The 23,386-nt window shown below is 39.8% G+C and overlaps 2 protein-coding genes across 7 annotated transcripts in view; one reads left to right on the plus strand and one right to left on the minus strand.

Annotated features, from left to right (window-relative positions):
* LOC145435547 (uncharacterized) overlaps window positions 1–23,386 on the minus strand; it is a 58,215-nt gene that overhangs the window by 9,415 nt on the left and 25,414 nt on the right. Inside the window, exons 1-4 of one of the 5 annotated variants that reach the window (XM_080312818.1) lie at window positions 15,859–16,371; window positions 15,100–15,192; window positions 14,785–15,032; window positions 11,207–11,292 (exon numbers count right to left, since the gene is read on the minus strand). In XM_080312818.1, the coding sequence (XP_080168944.1) occupies window positions 14,807–15,032; window positions 15,100–15,110 (237 nt within the window). In that variant the 5' untranslated portion in view covers window positions 15,111–15,192; window positions 15,859–16,371 and the 3' untranslated portion in view covers window positions 11,207–11,292; window positions 14,785–14,806. Of the gene's footprint in view, window positions 1–11,206; window positions 11,293–14,784; window positions 15,033–15,099; window positions 15,837–15,858; window positions 16,372–23,386 lie in introns of those variants that run through there. The other 4 variants (XM_080312815.1, XM_080312814.1, XM_080312819.1 and 1 more) reach the window with 4 other exon arrangements.
* LOC145435548 (uncharacterized) lies at window positions 18,095–19,264 on the plus strand. 2 transcript variants are annotated; one of them, XM_080312821.1, is made up of 4 exons: window positions 18,095–18,253; window positions 18,324–18,487; window positions 18,542–18,633; window positions 19,175–19,264. In XM_080312821.1, exons 2-3 carry the CDS (start codon window positions 18,331–18,333, stop codon window positions 18,631–18,633), a joined length of 249 nt encoding a protein of 82 aa, XP_080168947.1. In that variant the 5' UTR covers window positions 18,095–18,253; window positions 18,324–18,330; the 3' UTR covers window positions 19,175–19,264. The 2 variants fall into 2 exon arrangements, with proteins under 2 accessions (XP_080168947.1, XP_080168946.1); XM_080312820.1 differs by having other exon boundaries at window positions 18,096–18,253; window positions 18,324–18,633.

A 23,386-nucleotide genomic window follows, 5' to 3' on the forward strand; every position in this document is an offset into this window, starting at 1 on the left:
AATAACTTCAAGGCAGCGACACGATCCAAAGTACAGATAAACGAAATATCAGTCAATGACAGAGCACAGGGTATAAATACAACGCGAGGCACACGAGGAAATAATGATTGGCGCTAATTACTAGTCCTATATTTCTATACCAAATAGAGTGAAACGATACCAACGTATATACTCGAACATAACAGTCCTCCCCTGTAAGTAAAAGGGTACAAGGTGATTCACGTTGGCCGATAGAAATCAGTTTGTTTACTATTTCTAACGGGGTAACGTCTACCCGACGTACGAGCAGGACTAGCTGCAGGATGTTGTGCCCTATTACGAACCAATGGTTGCTCAGCAGCTTGTGATTGCCGAGGCTCCGCAATTTCCTGTTTGGCTGTATTATTATGGCCAGCTGAAATCAAGCGTGGTTGGAGTTGGTTTTTATGCCTCCTCCAATATTCATGATCTGTTTTGACTATGTACATAACGCGTCCCAGTATTTCCGTCACCAAATTGCGCGGCTGCCAACCTGGGAAAGATGGACATGAAATTTCTTGCTCTGTTCGGGTATACATATATTTTCGACCGTGAACATTAACGAGACAAGGCTACGTTCTGATATAACTGATGCAGTCTTTACTAAGGGTTTCTACATACTACATGCAGCCAGACTTTGCTGACAACTCTGACCGGCCACAAGTGTCCGATTGACTTCAAGAGCTACTGTTAATAGATTCATTAAATAGGCTACTGTTTTGGTGTTTATGCTTTAAACTATGTTCACATTAAATACGATTTATTCCTTATATATATGGATAAATACGCCATTATTGTATATACTATGTAATCCGGCCCGCCGTGTGTTTCATTTTCCCATATCCGGCCTGTCGACCGGAGAAGTTGCCCGCCCCCGCCATAGCAGCTGCATGGACCCTGCATTTTATTACATTTACTAACCCAAGTAAAACCAACGCACTCAAATTCAAGCAAAATCCCCTGTTGTCAGTCAATCATTTTACAGCTCAAGGTGGAGATAGATGTAAGAAATGAATTACAGATAAAAGTAGATAGAATACGTTTAACGCTATAAGGCACGGGGAACGGACTGAAAACCGCGACTTTTTAAAAGGTGGCCGATTCTGAGAGGCCTAAATGCCGGCTAGCATGAAGAGGCAGCGTGATACATATATGCGCCATGTGCTATCATTAATGACTATATTCAACACATACTGGATTCACTATTATCGTTTCATGACACGAATATGAGATGAGAAATTTATGGTAGCAGAATTCCGCAAACTGCAAGTTTTACTGGGAGCTTCATGCTACATTTAGTCCTATTGAAGATCTGTATACTTGTATAGTCTACTAATGAGTCTGAAAGTTCTTTCACCTTCATTTTTCACGATTTTAGAGACCTTGAAAAATGATTAAAGATAATTTAGTTTTTTTTTGTCGGAGGGGTACTGGGCTCCTTCCTCTCCCTTGCTACAGTCCTGTGTGGCGATGATGCAATTCAATTCAATTTATTGCTAAAAAAATCATCATTTCAATACACCACAAGACTGCGATACAATGAAAGATAGAATGGTATCGAAACGACTTGGACTAGTCTTCGAAATCAGACACCCACCTTGCATGCCATGCAGTTGGCGTTTTCCGGCGTAGTCTTGTGTCTATCTGAGATATTTTGTTTGGTGTTGTTTGTCGTCGGTATAAATTAATTTGCATTGTAGCGCATGTACTGCGACAAGCCTATTATTTCTGTTTTGAAAGTATTCTCAACTTTTTGTCAACACCTGCCTTCTTTTATACTATTTATAATGATATACAGTATTTGTGAATGTGACTTTCGGTGGTGCATGACGCATGTTGTCAGCAAACTTAGTCTTTCTGTTCAATAATTTATTTGCATACGTCAGACCAGTGGTTCTTGACTGGTGAACCACGGAACAGCAGGGGTTCAGTAAGCAAGTCTTAGGCAATGTTCCCTTTAATTTTTCACGAGTCTGCGCGGTCTCAACAACTCACTGCGCGGTCCCTTGAACAAGAGTGCGTAGCCACGGCTGGACACCCGATTTACCCGCAATTTTTCCGGTAATGTGTGGTGCTCACTACAAAAAAAGGTTTTCACTCCGGCTCGACTCAGGAATTATCCACTTTTTCACGATAACTTCTGATGCTGATTAGAAAGGTCGTCACTCTGACTCGAATCTACATTGTTCGGAATTTTGCGAAACTCTGACGTATGCTGCGACGGACTCCAGTTCTTTTTCATCGGATCTTAATACATTTTACACAAAAGTGATGGTGTCGCTTCGTCTGATAATTTTTTCGAATCACTGGTGGATATTTTTTTGTGTGCGGCATATATTTTTTGTGCGCGTACTATGACGGAGAGGATCGACAAAATATCTGGTCTTACTCCGATCCTGTTTTGTAAATCTCTGGTCCGAATCCGGTCCGACTCCGGTTCAACTCCTAGGCCGGATTCTAGTAATTACCGTGATATGGTACGAAAAACGTCGACAGTACTGGTCAACAAAATGATTTTATTGGGGCAGAACACATGAGTGTCGTTTCTGGGGTTTTCGAGGTTGCTGATTACAAATATAACATTAGATTTGCCAGATTGGTTCTTGTTCGGAAGACACTTATACCCCTAAAAAATGCATCATTGACTTTATTTTACCCTTTAATATTTCACTTGCTAGGAAGAAAATCGTTGCTAATTTTTTACTGCGCATAAATATATAATTGACTATGAAGAGCCGTTATGTCGTTCCAATTCATTCTATCAATATTAACATGACCTGATGCGAAATATTTGTTGTACTTTTGCACAACGGAAATACATATTCTCCTGTATAAACTGTTCATCCTACCAAGATTAAAGAGGAGTAAAAAGCTTAACTACAATACTCACATGCGTCTCATTTCTTTTGACCGGTAAATGAATAATTTTCCGCGGAGTCAACAAAGGGGGTAGCCTATACCTAATATCCCTATCAAACGAGAAGCTTAAATCTGGTGTAAGAGAACGGCGTCTTCCTAGAATCGGTTGAGGCCATTAGGATGCTTTATTCAAAGACAGAGGTTCTGAACTCGGGGTTCGTTTGCCTTTATTCTTGGGATAGCGAAGATGTTGAATGCAATATGCTTCCAAAATAGGCAGTGAGAATGTCTAGGCAAGCTGACATTTTTTTTAGTAATCTGCTTATCAAATTTTGTGCTGGGCCACTGACCACTTTCAAATTGGACCATAAAAGGTTGGAAACCATCGGATATGCAACCTGCTGATGGGTTTATAGCAGTGGTTCCCAACCTTTTTCGTTGTCAGGGCCAAATTTGAAATTTCAGAGTACGGTTGGAGCCGCGCGAATACACTCATTAAGTATTGCAATAACTATAAAGTAAGGTTACCATACGTCTTCCTTTAAGAGGATTTGTCCTATTTTTTGACTTTTTTTAAAGTGTCCTCGGAGGACGTCCAAATGTCCTTTTTTGAGATTTTGCCCTCTTTTACGAGAATGTTGGTTAAATATAGGGCAACATCGACTCAAATACAATAAATCACCACTGAAGTAACGCACCGGCGGGTATTTCGGGAGCTGAACCGGAAAGTTGACCCCTTTTTAGTCACCCGACCACGAAGTGGGGAAAATTTACCATTTTTTCAGGATTTTCCACCAGTTTTTCAAGTCTGAAAATTTTGAAAAAGTGTCCTCTTTACAGATTTCCAAAATATGGTAACCCAATTATAAAGCATCAAAGCACGTACCTACTAGACCAAATGACTGATTAACCTATTGCAGCTTTATAGAATTTGTGACTGCTTTAGATCAGTAAAAAGTTGACAAAATAGAGTAAAATCAAGGAGAACTGGACAACCGCTGCTGGGTTTTGCCATAATTATAGATTTCTAACATACGGATACGGATACGGATTGTTGCGCACCACATGACACACGGTTTAAACGCTGAGAGGCCTACTGCTGAGCCCGGTAAAAGCTGCATAATTGGTTGTCCTATAACTGGCGATCCGAGCGTCCATATTTAATATATCTAATAAGTCTGGTCTTAACCCAGTGGTTCCCAAACTATGGTACGCGTACCACTAGTGGTAGCCTACGCGAAGGTATTATAGGTGGTACGCGAGTGGATTCTTTTTTTTTCTCTCGACCGAAGGGAGTTATTAAATCAGGTAGAGTTGATTTTGAGTTTTTTTGAAGTCGTCGTGGTTAAGGGTAATCCCACCAATGACGGCGTCGGGGACGAGATCTAGTCGTAAATCATTGGGATTTTCACCTAACTAAATTATGTTTTAATATATTTGATCACAAAAAATTCCAAATGAATCCACTACAGAAATCATAAACTGCGCCTAAAAATGGGCAGTTAATTTTCTGCTTCGCTGCCTTCGGCTGCTCAACACGGTGGAAAAACGTTTGACCGTCTTCGGCGTGCGTAACTCATGTAGGTGGTACGCGAGCACTGCATGAAATCTCGAAATGGTAGTTGGGTGGGAAATGCTTGGGAACCATTGTCTTAATAGAAAGCAAGTGTCGCACTGATTCAGAAAATACAAATTTAAATATGGCCAAGGCAATGAAACGAACCCAAAATAATCATTAAAAAATGAAATTTTGCATAGTTCCGAACAATCGCTCGACGCCATTGGCCATTGTTATGATGGTCACTGTGTTGCCGCCTTCCCATTATTCAGAACGATCGACCTTCGGCCACTATTTCGGATTAGTTTTATTGCCCTGGCTGGATTTAAATTCGTATTTTCGGAATCAGAGCGACACTAGCTTACAATAAAGACCGGACATATCAAATTATTCGGACGCTTTGGTCGCGAGATGTAGGACTACCGAATATATGCTGCTTTTAGCCGGCTCAGCCATACGCATCTCGGCGTATTCAACCGTGAGTCACGTGTTGTACATCTATCCGTAGATTATTTATCAAAAACCTATATCTATAGCTACTGCTCGTTCAACTGGAAAGTTAGGGCACATTGCATGGAAACAGTAGTGACGTAACGTTAGCACTCTACTCATAAATTTCCTGCAATCCTAACTAAAAACTCAAGACTCCAAGCCAAGCGCGAGTATTTTATAAATATAAATTTTATTTTATATCATAAATCGATTTTTCAATGTTTTTGTGGCGGGCGCGGTTGGGAATCACTGGTTTATAGTAATACATGGAAGAACCAATATTATTGACAGAATCCATTCTCATAACTTAACAACCAGATGCATATAGAAACGGGATACAGAAAGTAAGCTCCCAAGAAGATGAATCGACTATCCTATAGAGCAGTGTTTCCCAACCTTTTTCGACTCATCGCCCCTATATCAAGCTCGTCACAAATTTTTGCCCCAATACTTACGGATTCGAAAAAGAGGCAGAGGTGGTCAAAGTAGTCAAAAAAGCAACTCAAGTAGAAGTAGAAGTAGCGACGAAAATTTTTTCTCAAGTACGAGTAGAAGTACTTCTTCCATAAGCAACCTAAAACTACTTGAAGTGGAAGCAGAATTGTCAGACTTTAAATCTACTCAAGTAAGTAAGTAGTTGTGAAAGCGACCGTAATTCCTTCGCATGGACTGCCAAAATCTGCAAATTGAGCTATGCGAAAGGTGCAGAGCTTGATTCATATTGATGCATCTCAGGAGGTATCCAATTTTTGACAGCAGAAGCATTCATCCGCATTATGGGATTAGAAGGATAGTATTGATATGGAAAAGTTATACTAATCCTCTATTTACTCGAACAACCCGTTTTAGAAAATGTCATGGTATGGCGCCCTCCCCCATATTATAAGACCCGTAGTTTAGTCGAAGAGCAATACGAAGAAATTATTTTGGATACGGTTTAAACATTTTGTGCGATTAGTAAACGATAATAAAAAATATGGTGGATTATAAAAATGCCATGTGTAGCTTTATTTCCGGAAATTAAAGGCATTACTACACTTGCTTTTATGCTTCAACATGTATGTTCTGCAGACATAAGAACTTCAATAAATTAGAACTCACAGTATGATACTGGGAATAGAAATAAAAATACAAATACCACTCTTAAAAAGCGGAAATATATTTCATGTGTTTTGTCCACAAAGCTTCAAATGTGGTCAACTAAACCAGGTGTAACGTTCAAAAAAGCCGGATTCTCCAGAATAGTAGGACACGTCATGGGCTGCTGGATTATGATATGATAGGTAATTGCTAGATTGCGAAACGATAGTTTCAAACGTTATGGTGAGCCATATTTACTGTGATGAAATATTTGATATGGAAAGCAATGCGGTGTGAGGGGAACCACGCAATCGGTACCTAAATTATAGTCACTGATACTTTCGTAAAAACATATTTGGCACTCCATAACTACTGTGCGCGAAGCGCAACAAAGGTTCTGGGCATTAGTTGACTTTCATGAAAATTAAATGTTGGTACTCCACGCACTCCACGCACCCCCTTATCGTCATATCACAAAATCCAACCGGGATGCTAGCAACTCCAACAGATTGTTTGATGGCATGGAAGGTTATGACTGTTGATGAGAGAATTCAAAAATGTGAAATTTGGTCTATATATAGAGAAACACGCGGGAATTTGAGGTAAATCGGGCAGAGCGAGAAAGAAATTTTCAGTTGACCGCTTCTTCGCGCCCCCTTCAGATGCTTTCACGCCTCTCAGGTAGAGAACCACTGTACTAGACAAACTGAAAATAGCGCAAAGTAAGTAAGTAGATCACAAAATATTACGAAGTAGAAGTAGAGAAAATCAGATCTACTTGAGTAAGTACCAGAAGTAGGGGAAAACTACTTGAGTACTTCCTAAAAGTAGAAGTACTTCGTTACTGACAACCTCTGAAAAGAGGACATAGGCCTATATATACGGGAAATTTATTCAATTATATGTGATCGCTGGTGAATTGATTAAAAAAAGGTCATTCATCTGAGTAGGTGGTCAGAAAAGCGGTTTCCTTCACGTACTTTCCGTTGTGGTAATCTATTTTAAGTCAACTTTCGCGCCATATGCAGAATAGGCTGTTTGCACCTGCATTTTTCGGCCGTGGTAACTAAATAGGGGGTGTGGTACCGATAGGACCGAAAATACTTGAAGAATCTCTCTGATAATCCCATGATTACACGGCATGGATTTGTATACAATTGCATGGGGGCAGAATCATTCCTCGCATGCAAAAAAACTTCGTCATGCATGAGTTATGGGGTCTCTGACAGATGTTTTCTGTTTTGGAGGGTGTCAAATAAATTTCGATCGACGCTTTCATTTTTCTTTTATAACATTCAACACGAACAAACCTGCAACAATTTTTAATGTGAAGTGTAGGGTTTGTACCAGGCTATATAACGGCACATATTTTTTATTCAATATCATCCTTGGGTGGACTTTCTGTAGATTAAAATATCCTACATAATTTAAACAGTTGAGGCCAATCGTACCACAGTCAACTCAAGCAAAATAGTTGGACTAAATAGTCATGCAACAACAGAAACACGCGCCTACACCCATAGACGATGTGTTTAATAATTAACTGTGATGTTTCATCGCTATAATGAGCTATTTGGAAGTCAAAATCTCCATTTACGGGCAATGTGTATGTACCCTCAAAATTTAAAGTTTGTGCTTAAATCGAAACGTGATTTCATGGCAACATTTGAGGTATTATTTATTCTATTTTCCGACGGTTGCAACCAAACATTCTTATTTGGCTTGCCGTAGCTTAGAATATTTTACACAGCCAAAAAAAGTTATTATGTCTCATCGGTTCCTTCCGACCCAACGGGTGGGGATCGATGATACGTTCGAGCTGCAAAATTTGAAAGTTAATAAATATTTTTTCCATTGGTGGATATTCATGTATATTAGGGTGGTCCTTAAAAATCGAATTTTGGAAAGTTGTTTGTCTGACCCTGCCAAAACGTTCTTTTTGGTTATAAAACACTCTGCGTAAAATTTTATTGATATTCAATAATGTTTAGAGGTGGCTCAATGGATCATTATTTTACCCATATTAGGTATAGAACACATATGGTCACTTCATAGCTACTATTGGGTCAACGCTTGAAAGCCTGGATTACCTCGTCTGGGTATTAGCTGATCATTGGCAGGAGTGCCATGATGACCAATCGACCACGCCAATCAACCCCACAGACGGACACCACAGTTACCCCGGTACCATCTTCTGCACTGTAATTTTAGATATCTCGACAATATTTGCATGATACTTCTGCAGCTGCTTCAGCAGCAGCTTAAAACCTTCACATTGTTGTTGGCTGTTGCCCACGCTTCTACGAGGATGCGAAATAGAATATGCAGAGTTTCCGCAACCCTCGATGCTAGCTCGATAACTACTTAAACTGTGAACTAAACATCCAGACCTTTGAAAGTTTAGATTACTTTCGCCATTCATATGTCTTGGCACATGGCTCCGGGACTTTCAAAGTGGATGCCTCGAAAAGGGACAGCGCCAAGGAAATTAAAGGCCAGCTCCAGTAGTTCTCTGTAATGATGTCTCGACTGAGTGACTTTCACAGCTGTCTCCTATACATTAGCCATCTCAGTTGTCATGTCAGCCACAGCATCGAATACATAATGATCAGTTGACGAGTCCTTAAATGTGTTATGGTCAATAAGACGTCATCCTCTTTTGAAGCACTTGAACAAGAGACCATCAGGAGCAGATGTGCAAGGGCTTCCGAAAAGACTGATACATACCGGCCAAGCATCTGCTCTAAAAAAATCCGGTTCTTTAGTGCCGACCAGCTCTTTTTCTTTAAACTCCCGTCTTTCAGAATATAAAAGATAGCCTCAGCTTGCGCTTTTCATATCCTAGATTCTACAGGGGCGGGCAACTTCTGCAGTCCGCCGGCCGGATATAGGAAAATTAAGTACTTGACGGGCAGGATTGCTGAATCGATACATTATTCGCCAATTTATCCACATATACAAGGAATAAATCGTATTTGATGAATGTATTTTAACGACAGCAATGTCACTTCAAAGCCATTTCCCGCCGATAATGACGAAGACAATGTGGATTTGAGAATAGCGTTGTCATACAGGCACCTTATCCATGTCTGCTTCTCCCTGATCAATCAACCTACGGTGCAATCCTTAATTAAGATTTCAATGCGTTCGATAAGCCCAGTACCCCGAATTTACCAAGATATCAATTCAGTTGGGTTGAGTAGGTGACAAGATAGCATCGTTGTTCAACTGTGTGGCCTAATTATTCTCGATATTGAATTCATACGGCCCGCGTCCTCTACGAAATTTGAAAAGTGGCCCACGACCCATTTTAAGTTGGCGATCCCTGGCATAAGCGGTGTCTTGCAAAAGCCTAGAAGTGTGCAGCTACAAGTCGGCGGTTACGGACTCAAAAATAAGAAATATCAGCCTGTTGTAAATGACCATTGTTGTCGACAAACACCATTATTACCACAAACGACACTAGGGTTGAGTGAATCGTAACTACCGATAATGCAAGTCTTCTCGTTTCGACGAACTGACGTGTAAGCTCCACTCTCGCACGCTGCGCACACACGTATATACTAACATACAGTCATTAAAATTTGTCGTAGTAAGCAAGTATTGGGGAATCTCGGCAAACTGGGCCGCGGGCCACATTATCATGTAAGACGGAAAACTGTCGGCGCGCCGGACAAAATCCCTTCGCGAGCCGGATCCGGCCCGCGGGCCGTTTGTTGCCCGCCCCTGTCCTAGATGGTAATAACTTTGGGACTGAGTAGTAGCTGTTATTGGCCGGTATATGTCACTAGCATAGGCAGTCCGTCAAGAGTCTCCATCCTAGTGACATCTGAAATTAGTTTGCCATCCCCGTGCACAATGAATTGAAACTGTGGGTCTAACTAATATTTAATTTCTTCGGAAATGATTCTACTATTGACTATTAAAGGAACTAATAAAGCGTGTAATTATCAACTTGAAAAACATTCGGTAGAAGACTTTATTCAACTTTCCAACGACGAAATCACCAATTATTTCAAGAAACTCGTACTTTTAGATGTTTTTCTTGAATATCAGGATGCTTAGAAGAAGGAGCAACCTAGTTTCATTGCCGCAAAAACTTTTATGATCACATTGGATGTCACCAATCACCAGGATTAGAGTTCCATTGCCTCAGTTGAGAAGTTTTCTGGTCTTATCACAAAGGACAAGAAGCAACTGCTATTTGCAGTTGGACTTTTTGGTGACCAACGCAAAAAAGCTCCCTAACACCCCGAAGCTGACGTTACTTGGGAACGGCAATTGCTATTGGTCATCATGACACCCGAGCCACTTAGCAGCTATTACCTAGGCGACGGAATCCAGGCTTAAACTTTGGTCAGAGATCAGCTACAGAAGTGACTTTTCGTGCCTTTTACTGCAAATGGGCAGAATTTCGGATCCATTGAGCCACCTCTGAACGTTAATGAATATCAATAAATTTCAAACAGGGTGTTTTTTAGCCTACAGGAACATTTTGGCCGGGTCAGACTAACAACTTCTCAAACTAAGGAATACACTAATGTATATATCTATCTGGTTGGTAGATCTTGTATCAAAGTGTTGAGCCAGCAAAAGATCTGCTCTTATCGGCTGAATATTTGAGGCCAGAGATTATTTTGAAATTCGTGATCCATCGTGATCCATATCTCTCCTATATGTCACAGGCAGTTGTAACATTTTCACCCCCATTGCCCCCAGTCGCCCTATTTGGTGTCCTTTCCCCTTGTTTCTCAAAATCGCCCACGTTGGGAACCACTGCTACAGAGGGCCCAAGATCAGAGTCTTTTTTTGGGTGGGAGGATCTTAAAAATGTTTCTTCGGTCCCGGTTACAGCACACAAACACATAACTGCACCAACCAAACAGTATTACAGGGCTGTTAAACACACGACGATTTCATCTGGCCCTGAGCTCACATTAGATATGGTCCAATTCATGACCTATGTTCCACTCCTGTATACAGTCGATGGGCAAAGCGTTACTAGTGTGACGTCATATTGACAAATATTGTGTCCATACCTCATTGTATAACCCGCTAGTCGGCGCTAATGAGTGTCCGGAATTTGAGACACAAAAATGGTAACCCGATACTAGGTCCTGTCTAAAATCAAGAAGTAAAGTCACTTTCTGATATCGTCCTATTCCCCAGATTTGTTACGAATTTCAAAATCAACTCAATATATATATAAATATATTTATTATCGTACTACACTCATTTGTGTACGCGTAAGCCTTCACTTTGCTGTTGACTTTATGCTTGAAACTCTGAAAACGACTGAATATTAGTATGCAATATAAACCTACATTAGGTAGAATTATTTTCTACTTGAACGCAATAACAAAATCCATACATGTAGTAAATTAACAAGATTGTGATGGGAACTGGTAGGGGTGGGCAATGGAAATATTTCTAATGGATTGAATGAAGCAATCTTTACCTTCACAGTTAAGAAAGATTTAGTTAGAGTGAACCGTAAGAGCGAACTATAAATTGGGAATTGGATGTCACAAGCAGTATAAAGAATGAGAAGTTATCACGTTAATGTCAGGCTACTTAAAATATGTCGGTTCATATCCTCGTGCTCACTATTTCAATTGGTCGGTATAATTGATGAATGTAGCAGCATATAGCATCAGGATATAGCAGTCACAGTGACAACAACACTCACTCATTCTTGCTGCTCGTAATAACCTTTAGCCCAGGGGTGGGCAAACCACGGCCCGCGGGCCGCACCGTTTTGCGCGGCCCGCGAGAGGCTCACGAATCTTATTTAGAATATTGAAGAAATGCGCAGTGAAAATCTAATTTCTTCAGGGACTCGATTAAACTGTTTCTCATTTTATTTCACCATGATAATCATAAGTGATATTCTGACGAGTTTATTGTTATTTCACTGCTGGTACGATAGCCCGACCTCAATGCACACGCATTTTAAAAGGTTTCAATTGCTAAACATTACAGAAAGCAGAGGTGGTCAAAGCAGTAAAAAAAGCTACTCGAGTAGAAGTAGAAGTAGCGACGGAAAAATCTACTCAAGTACAAGTAGAAGTACTTCTTCAATAAGCCACCTAAAACTACTTGAAGTAGAAGTAGAATTAACTGACTTTAAATCTACTCAAGTAAGTAAGTAGTTTTGAAAACAGTCTTAATTCGTTCGCATGGACTGTCAAAAGCTGCGAATTGAGCTATGCGGCACGTTCAGGGAGCTTGATTCGTATTGATGCATCCCAGGAGCTATCAATTTTCGACAGAATAAGTATTATTTCGCATCATGGGATGCAAATTATAGTATTGATATGAAAATGCGATACTTATCCTTTGTTTACTAGAACACCCCGTTTTTATAGAATATAATGGGATGGCGCCCTACCCCACATAATAAGGCCCCAAGTTTAGGCGAAGAGCAATACGTAGAAGTTGTATCGGATACGGTTACATCACTTTGCGTGATTAGTATACGTTAATAACAAATATTGTGGATCGCAAAAGTTATATTTAGTGTAGGCTAGCTTTATTTTCGAAAAATGGAGGCAATACTACACTTGTTTGTACGCTTTAACATCTATGAAAGTAATTAGAACTCAAAGTATGATACTCGCAATTAAAATGAAATACAAATACCACTTCTAAAAAGCGGAGAATATATTTGCTGTATGTTGTCCATAAAGCTTCAAAGGTCATCTGCTAAAACAGGTGTAACGTTAAAAACAGCTGGATTTTCCAGATTATCAAGACACGTAAGGGGCTGCTAGATTACAATATGATAGGTAATTGCTAGATTTCGAAACGGTAGTTTCAAACGTTGTGGTGGGCCATATATACTGTGATGAAATATTTGATATGGGCGACAATGCGGTGTGAGAGGAACCAAGCAATCCGGTACCTAAATTACATTCACTGATACTTTCATGAAAACATATTTGTCACTCCATCGCTACTATGCGCGAAGCGCAATAAAATTTCTGGGCTTTTCTTGACTTTTATGAATATTAAATGTTGGTACTCCATGAAAACAGCCCGGAATTCCTCAAGCTATCGTTCGTATTGGGGGATTAGACTACTTCTAATTGACAAACTGAAAATAGCGAAAGTGAGTAAGTAGATCACAAAATATTACGAAGTAGAAGTAGAAGTAGAGAAAATCAGATCTACTTGAGTAAGTACCAGAAGTAGAGGAAAACTACTTGAGTACTTCCAAAAAGTAGAAGTTCTTCGTTACTGACCACCTCTGACAGAAAGTCAAAATGGGAATGACTTTCGGATCACAAGTAGGGCTGGGCAAAATCGAGTGACTGAGTGATTCGATTCTGAATCACGTAATATGCTTCGGGTCGAGTCGAGTAATCGAGTATCGCTCATTATGACGTCATAACAGAATGATATACGTCAGAGTTCAAATCTGTACCGTTTATGCCACCACAAAGAATAGAATGCCAGATGTCCATCTCATAAAAGATACTTTGGTATTTTTCGGCCATACCGATTTTATTCCACTTGGTGACAATGTTGTGGGATAATCATGACATCGGAAATGTGCTACGACCAGTAACCTTCGTAGCATTATACCATGTGTTTCGTATGTTACGATATCTCAAATCAGGGTTTCAAGGCTTCAACAGTGAAAATTGGTATCGAAACTATATTTCTCGTTGATAAATTACCTTTCAGTGGTGAGAAGAGTATAATTTCAGTACTCGAAATAATCGTATTTTACTACTCGACTCGAATCATTAAAATCAGTACTCGATTCAGATTGGAGTACTCGAATCATTGTGCCCAGCCCTAATCAAGAGTGTCATTTTGCATTGGCCACTCCTATGCTGTACATTGGAAAAACCGATTCGCGCGTGTTATAGGTAGATTCGTTCTATCAGCATTATGTGTGTTGGAGTTGAATCCAAAGTAGAATCAGCAAATCTATAAACAGATCACTGCTCACAGATTCAAATCTCCATCCTGTTCTAAGAATCGGGACAACCGACTTTCATCACTAGTTTTGAAAATCGGTTATATTTAGGTTAACCAGCAGCTTATGAAATCTCGCCATTGTTTCTGACGCGTGTACCATATGCTCAAATCAATGGTTGGTTTGCTTTAAATAAAAATATGTAAAATTTCCACATCCCCACTATATAATCAAATATCAATATTGCGTTTTGGTTTATAATCCCAATTTTATATAGTGCGGCAAGCGAATGGATTTAGATGTTGAATGCTCGGTGCTCGAGTGTTTTTCCATACAAACTGGTTACTGATGAGGACGATCCACTTATATATCATCTCCATATTTCCTCGGTCACTATATGACAGTAGTTTTTAAACTGGGGGACGTGAAAGCATCTGAAAGGAGGCGCGAAGGCGCAGTAAACTAAAAAAAAATTCGATTTCCTTCCAATTTCATGGTTTTTGCTTTGTCTATTGTCCATATTTCATATTTGATATCCTTCAATGCCATCAAACTATCCGTTGGGATTGCAAGCATTCTGATTCCTCTCTTGGATATTTTGTGACGTCACGATAAAGGGGACGCGAAATTTTTCACTATTATAAAGGAGGGCGTGTCTAGTAAAGTTTAAGAACCACTGCTATATGATTAAATAACAATATTGCCTTTTGGCTAATAATCTCAATTTAATATAGTACGGCCCACGAATGGGTTTAGATGTTGAATGCGGCCCGCGAGCCAAAAAGTTTGCCCACCCCTGCTCTAGCCCCATCGTAGTATCGCTTGGATTCGTCATAGTATGCTTCCATACCGTAGTAACCTTTCGATTAGTCTTAGTATCCTTCGGATCCGTCTTCATCCATTCCGTAATGCCCCCTCGATTCGTCTTCTTCCATTCCGTAGTAGCCGCGTTCCTGGTCGTAACGCCTTCTCTTGGCTACGTACCTCCTCCTTCTGGCGAAATAGCGGCGGCGCCTAGCCCAGAACCAGGCCTCACCCTGCAGGACAAGACCGAGTACGACAAAAAGTATCAGAGTGGTTGTCATTTGCATGTTGAAGCTGCGAAAAATCAGATGAAAGTTATCACATGACCTTGACAAATATGGAATTTGCGATCCAGTCTTACGTTGGTATCATTCCAGTGCTAACGTAGCTCTTGATCGATGTGGAGTGTTTGATATGTGATGTCCTTATACAGTTTTCAGAATGAGATTTCCACCTATAATTACGCTTGTACTTCATTCATGCTTCATCGGCATAAGCGCGCTATTAATATTTTACTTATAAGGGTGCATCCTGCCAACAAAACAATTTTCATTGATTATTATGGCATATGGTTGGTTGTAAGTTTTAATTATAGGAAACCCTTCATCCGAACGTATATTCATCTCGATGATATGATCGGATGTTGATACGCTATTAGTTAATAAACGGATGATTAGAAGCGAACAGTATGGCATTGATATTTTTGTTGCAGCTGCTACATAGGCTAATCACCGGATACATCATTTTGCTACTTTTATACTTGAATATGATAGTTTCATGTTCAAGCCCCCGATGTCATTGCATATAATATAAATCAGAGGTCTCGAAATCAAATATGCTAGCGGGTCAATTTCCTAGTTTTTGAGGACGCCGCGGGCCGCATCATAAGTATAATAAGGGTATTGAATGTATTATTTCCAAGTAAGCCTTATTTGACGGGACCTGACAGACTGGAATTCATCGAACATCGTCAAAATGTAATATATTCATGCATGGCACAAAAACAAATTTCTAGTATTAGAATAAAACTGTTTTTGTGCTTGGCATAATTTGTTAAAATAATAAGTTCTAAATACCATGCGAGACGGCAAATGCATCATTACATCGTAAAAGCTGTTACGTTTTGATACTGCCGCCAATGTTCCCTCTAAGCTGCAAATGTGCGCAATTGCGCAGTGCTGTCACGGTCTCTGCGCACAGAAAATATAAGTTGCGCACAAAAAAACCCGAAGCGATGACCTATCATTTAGTCGTTACGCATTGTTGTCTGCAGTGAGTTGGTGAGTGCGCGCAGACTCGTCAAAATTAGTGGGAACATTGATTGCAGCTATAGTGGATATTTGGTGTGTCATATTTATAGGAAGAATATATTAGTATTGACCAAAGATTAATTTGATATCATAGCATTTGCGCAGTGTAGCCTAATCCGGGTTTCTGGTATAGTCCTGATAAGCAGGCGATTGTTCATGTCATTGCCAAACCAAATTTAATCAGCGTTAGATGTGACTTCGATTATTGGAACAGACCGATAACAAATGAAATATAATAACTATTGTGCCAAAATAATAGCATTGCTTTTTAACCTTTATAGCAATCGCACCTCTTGTGCTTTAAAGAAGATTTCTCGTACCCTAACACAATTTCCAATGGTATTAAAATCAACCGGCCTATTCATAAAAATTCGGGCGCGGCGCAAACATTATTTTTCAGCCGATAAATTAACCCCGAAATTATTCCCCTTTTTGTTGGTTTGCAAAACAATTTCAACTTCTAGATAGCAAAGAATTATTAAATCAATCTAAAGAAATAAAAGCTGTGCTGCTATTCGATATATTTTTAGAACAGACTCGCGGGCTACTCATCTGGTCGTCGCGGGCTACCTTGGGTCCGCGGGCACTATGTTGGTGACCCTTACAATACTGCATTCTGGGGAAGATGTTCCTAACATTTTGAATAACAACCCCTTCTTGAAGGTGTACCTGCTTTGCATTAGAAGAAATGTGTAAAAATAAATTTGTAACGTGAACAAAACAGACGAATTCACACACCAGCATAATGTAGAGTCCTTTGTTCAGATATGATGAATGTATTCAGTCCACCGAGAGTCCGAGACACACAACTCAGAACAACACGCATGTGCACGGCTGGGCTGGAAAAGGCCAGAAAGACGATCTCATGATTACAAGAAACCACGTGTTGCGATCATGAAATCAGATTATATAGAGAAGAAGGTTTACAGCAGCAGCACCACAGCTACGAAATTCGTAATTATTGATTATACATAGAATATAGTAATTAAAGTGTTGCTCTGGGATTACAAGACTAGCTGCCAATCAATTTATGAGACCAAACGCTGTCCACAAGTACTGGCGCATGAACATAGGATGAAACGCAAATATTCACACTTAATTTGCACCTCGAAGAATTAAACATGGAAATTAAGTTCTTGTTGTTTGCGGCATTCATGGTGTTTCTCGACTACTATGGTCATTAGCACCAGGCAAATTTTCTTCATTTTCATTCCGTAGATGCCGACTTCTATACTTTTATAAGACACCGCTTATACGGAAGAGATGGCGAGGAGGAGCCTAGACACCTCCAACACTTAGGTAGGAATTCTGGAGTCAACCTCGGTCGGACTGAAACCCGCAACCCATTGATGTCGTAGCTGCGGCGTAACGCATGTGCAATCATTAAAGAGCCGCAATCAAAGGCCGAAATAGCCACATGCGGCTCGCGAGCCGCAGCTCGCCCACGCCTGCTACATAGCATACGACCGCATTCCGGCGGAGAATTGTGATGGCCCGTCTCGACGTCATATACTCATGTTAAATTAGTTACTGAAAACTTCGCACTGCGGAGAGGCCCTTGTGGGGTTCGGTGCCATCACTGATTTCTTGAAATATTGCTTGTGTATAGAAGTTTTCAACTGTACTTGCAGAACACCCCCTCAGGCTTACTATCTATGCTCCAATATCGCGAGCATTAGGGCGAGGTATATCGTGGGTATTAATCTCTACAGAAATGCGTTGTGAAAATTCCCCTAATTTTAGCAGCAAGGCGTAAACGTTTATCTCTGTGTAGCAGTATGCTCGACTAATCAAGTGAAACTAAACAAAATCAGGCATCTGATGATGCTGTAGCAGCCGCCACAGTAATATCAACTACGGTGCGCTTCCTTCTGAATCCTTTGTTCAGAACATGATTCGCTAATGAAGTACGAACATACGGTGTTATGATTGAAATCAATGCAGACTCGGTAGTAGGGTTTCATATAAAACTATTTAGAGAGAATACACAATGAAGATCATCGGAAATACTTTTGTTGACATAATCTCGTTTAATATAGTAAAATATGATTAGCGCGATAACGCCGGGTGTTGCTGCGATGAAGTATAAACAATTTCCGACAGTTTGCTGTGGGAACAATTCCATCCAACATCTATATAAGGAGTTTCATATTTTAGCCACTCCACATCGATCAAGAGCTACGATAGCACTGGAACGATACCAAAGTAAGAATATAGACTGCGAATTCAATACTTTGTTATGGTGATATGATAACACTCATCTTGTTTTTTGCAGCTTCAACATGCAGACTAAAACCACTCTGATACTTCTCGTCGTAATCGGGCTTGTCCTGCAGGCTGATGCCTTATGGTGGTCAAGGAGACGCCGTTATTACGCCAGGAGAAGGCGTTACGACCAGGAACGTGGCTACTACGGTATGGAAGAAGACGAATCGAAGGGTTACTACGGAATGGATGAAGACGAATCCAAAGGATACTACGACGAATCGAAAGGTTACTACGGCATGGATGAAGACGAATCCAAAGGATACTATGACGAATCCAAGGGATACTACGATGGAGCTAAGGGCTACTACGAAGAATAGGTGAGTATAGTTATTACAGTGACTGCTTGCTATATTCCTCAATATTACCTACCAATTGTAATAGGGAGCATGGGGACTTATTTTACGTAACCTGACATCAACCTTCGATATAGTGTCAATAAGGATTTGATCTTCCACTTCTCCTACATTTTACGGAACAGTGGATGATAAATTAATCAAACCAAGTGACATACGCCATTACCTAAATTTAGGGTAGTCTTAGAAATAATAGATTTTCACATTTCCAACCACCATAAATTATTTCACCGAGACCGGAAAAATATTCTTCAAAATTTGTTACTATCGTCGGGACTATTCACGTGAACTCGAATATATTAATCTTGATCGACAATTAGGATACATATGACCCCCATCAATTTTCGTTCCGAAAATGCGTAATTTCTAGCGAATCAAAACTTAGACAATATGCAGTATGCCTACTTATTGTGGCTTGTAAGATGTAGATTTATGCATGAGTCGGTAAAGACTGACAGAGTATCAACATGAGTATTACTGATCATTGATATTTTATAATTTTCAGATCCTCAAGACCAAAGTCAATGGCAAAGTGAAAATCTACACACATATAAAAATGAGTGTACTATAAAAATATATCTTAAACAGTATTGCAGAGTATTGTGTCTGCTGTCAGATAGGGAACTGATGATATATTAGTGATAGAGGAACATGGTTCACTGGCTCTACAAATAATAGGGCATGGCTATTTGCAGCTATACGCTCCTATACCGTATCACGACTTGTTCACTCTTGCTATCCAACAGGGATGCTAAGCAATGCTAATGGAAGTAATGCTGAGTATAGTACATGAAACAATGGTGGTACTATAATCGCATATTTCAATCAAAAATGGAGATTTTTATTAGGAAATGCGTGTGCCACATTATAAGCGCTCGTTCACCATGTCGAGTTTTCACGTTGTTGTTCATCAGCAGTAACAAGTCTATTACACACTTGCACTCGGTACAAAGTTTTACATAATATGTAGAGAAAGGCAGTTAAACTCGGAGGCGAAACGCCGATGCCAAAACCGCGTATGCAAGTTACGTTGTGCGCAAAGACTATAAGGCGAATATAGGTTCTCTCGCTGCTATTAACACATCACTGAAAATTATGGGTGTTAAAAAAAGTATATTTTTTCAAATTTCCTCGGCTTACTTGTCAAATCGTCAGGTTACAATAAAAAACATTGCACACTAAATTTGACTCAATTCCAACCAGTAGATAAGGTTAGTCAAATTAAAATTTCGATCACTTTTGAGATAATAGTATTTACGGTGACCAATTTCGTAACACCGACATGAGAAAAAATCGTGTTCCGGATATGCCTGAAGAGGCAGGAATGCCTTTTCCACTTGTTTTTATCCTTGCAAGGGCCTACGGTGGAGTTTGGATGAAGACATCGCCAGTAAACGAGAAAAAGATATGACACGGATTAGCAGGAAATTAGTTCATGTCATTGAAATAGAAACGTTAAAAGGATGGTGAGATAATTTTCAAATAGAGTACTTTACGCACTTTGTGAAAGTCTGATAGGTGAATCGATTTCGGCTCTCTGTTACCATATTGGGACAGCTGCAAGGAATATCTCATTAGATCTTGGATTCTGTGACTGTTGACTGCTGGCCGACTTGTATTCAATTTTAAAGCTACTTCTAATTTTAATACTTCATCCTCGAACCATACATGGTATTTTGGGTTTGACATTGACTTTAACCTAAAATGGAAGACGCGAAGACCCCAATTTGTAATCCGTGCAAAAGGCTATCTGCTGCGGCCGGAATTGTAGCTTGAAATTCTTGTTAGAAAACCATATATATACCATATTGTCACACCAACCTTCTTCATGGGTTATGTGTATTTGGGATGGCCAATCGGACAGATTTGAACAGAATTTGTTGAGAACAACATCGAGCCATAAGGAATATCGGTGACATCGATTCTAGACTAGACCTGGGCAGAGTGCGACCCGCGCAGCTATTCTGAGCGGCCCGCGTGCCCGTTGCTTGAAAATCAAAACATAAAATCTACTTTTGAATATTGCTGTGTGGAATAAAGCCATGGACTGTATAAACAGAACCAGAACGAAGCCGCAACAGTTCGGAAGGCAGCGATCAAGACAATAGGCTTTGTAGTACCACAAATACATTTAAATGTCTTAATATAAAAACGTGGATTAAAGAGAATTCAAAACGTCTCATGTTTAACATTGTTTCGAATTATGACAGAAATTAAATAGATTATTGGTTTTTGTTAATTAACCGTTATTTTGCCATCATCTAATATCAATATATCCACGCGAGCAGCATTGATTAACAATGTAATTCACTGCTTTAAATTTAGAAATAAAATTAATACGCTGAAGGATATAGCTAAACATTTGTACTCGGCCCGCCAACGTATTTTCTGTTGCTCATTCGGCCCGTTGAGAAAAATAATTGCCCACCCCAGTTCTAGATTATACCATCTGCCACCCTGGTTACCTACCTTTTTATGTATTATCTGATTTATATACTTATGCAATAGCTTGGCTGATGAATAAATTTAAAAATAGCATTATTTCTTCTTTCTTTGATACCTTATTTCAACAATCTAGTATTGCACAAGGTTATTCAACTTGATCGGGGTGTTAACACCAATTTGGGTAGCGGGCCATATTTGGACGTTTTGAATTTTTGGTGGTCGGATCAGTCAAATCATGCAAAAATTTTACCACTAATTCCGTACCATTGTTCATAACTGGAATGCTTCAATATGGTGTTTATATATATGATACATATTATTGTATAATATTAATAATCCCAGGGCTCAATGGTCGCAACAGTTTTATTCGCAACAATGGAAGTGGCAGTTATACAACGATGGAGCTATGGAATACCGTTATAAACCACTGGAATAGTTGCTCTGAACGGCAGGTCACTACGACGCAAGTCGATATATTTCTTTGTACTGCCGCCGTTTATTTCTTATGTTACTGCGTATGCATTGTGTAGGGTTGTAACCAAGTCACGAGGTTACGAGTCAAAAGTCAATATTACTTTTATAGTTTTTACTGCAGTGAATCCGAGTCATTTTCAACTCACCACCAGGTCGCTTCAGACTCCAAGTCAGGAAGCAAGGGGTCGAGTCCGAGTCATGGTGTTTAAATTCGAATCCAAGTCACAGTTTCCACATTCATTATCGAGTTCAAGTTAAAATAACTCAATATTTTCAAAGTCTTGGATGATAGCGAAGGCCAGCCATTCATAATACGCCAATTTTTCTCATTTTGAACATGATTACTCAAACAGATAAAAGACGGTTTCTGGGCTTATTTTTCAAGTCTCGGTTCTGATAAATGAGACTTGGATGCATCAATACGGAATGACTAGGTCGATTCAATCCACGAAGTGACTCATGTTGATTCGGGTATTTTCCATTTTAAAGAAAACCGAGTCTAGTCAGGCCGAGTGTACAAAAGTTCCAACAGGTTATCAGGGTGAATATTAACGTAACTTTCAAGAGGTATTTTCATTGATACGGACGACAGCCACCGTATCTCAGTGGTATCTCGGGTGTGTCAGACCGCGGTGCGGGATCGATTCCTCTGAGATGTTTCGTGAACTCCCGGTCCCTGGTGAGTAGCATTACAGTCATATTATCGTCATAGCCCTTTAGGACTGATCCAATAGTGTTAGTACTGATCTAATGCTAATTTACTACTGATCGATGCTACACTAGGGACAAGTCGAAGTACTCATTTGTGTCTCATTTCACATACTGCTTTATTTTCATGCGGATGTTGGTATAGAAAACAGGGCTAAAAACAAGAACGTTAGGTAAGTTGTATTTAACCGTGTTCCATGTTAACGCAGGGAGTTCTCTGGCCCAGTTGTCGCGGGTTCTCTGGAAGTCACGACACACATTCAACTCTTGATTTGAGATGATACACCCGTCTTTTTTGTGGGCATAATCTCAATTTTAATGGCGCAACTGGTATCCTGCCGCTGCGTCTCGACCGAACATTACCATGACACTCTTCAAGGTGAACTTCGGATTGGTGATCTGGGATCTGAAATGACTTTATCTGATGCGACAATGAAAAGAAAGGAATCTCCTACTAATATAGTGATATATATTTCACTCTTAACTTTTACAGGAAAACTTGCATATGAGTGTACAATGCAGGGTTATTATATATTTTAGAAATCGGAAAGGAGGACACTTAATACCGTTTTCTACTCCACATTGTCAGGTGGTTGACTAAAATAAATATCATAGAAAAATTCAACTTTCCGCCTAGCTCCCGATATACCCGCCGTAGCGTCACTTCGGTGCTGATTTACGGCATATCAGTCGCATTTTGCTATAAATATGATCTACATTCTCAAAAAAGAGGACAAAATCTCAAAAAAGAGGACAAAAGGGCGTCCTCCGAGGACACTTTCAAAAAAGTCAAAAAAGAGGACAAATCCTCTTAAAAGAAGACGTATGGTAACCCTAGCACAATGAATCTCAATGATTCGATGTAAGTTGATCCCCCTCAGGGATTAGCGTACTTGATATGTTGAGATCCAAATCCTTATTCTGCTTGTGACATTGCAACACCAGTCCAAGTCGAAATCCAAAACTCATTTCGTAACATATACAAATCCAGCAATGTGTATATCTAAATCCAAATCCAGCTTGAAAATAACCAGTAATTTATACGCAATCCGAATCCGGCCGGGATCTTCAAATCGACTTTTTCAAAGCG

This window comes from Botryllus schlosseri, chromosome 3 (assembly GCF_051294905.1).
Source record: "Botryllus schlosseri isolate E-star chromosome 3, Bs_hap1, whole genome shotgun sequence".
Lineage (NCBI taxonomy): Eukaryota > Metazoa > Chordata > Ascidiacea > Stolidobranchia > Styelidae > Botryllus > Botryllus schlosseri.

What these genes read in the sequence shown, in the direction of transcription:
- LOC145435548 (XM_080312820.1), top strand. Translation starts at nt 18,331, where the DNA reads ATGCAGACTAAAACCACTCTGATACTTCTCGTCGTAATCGGGCTTGTC.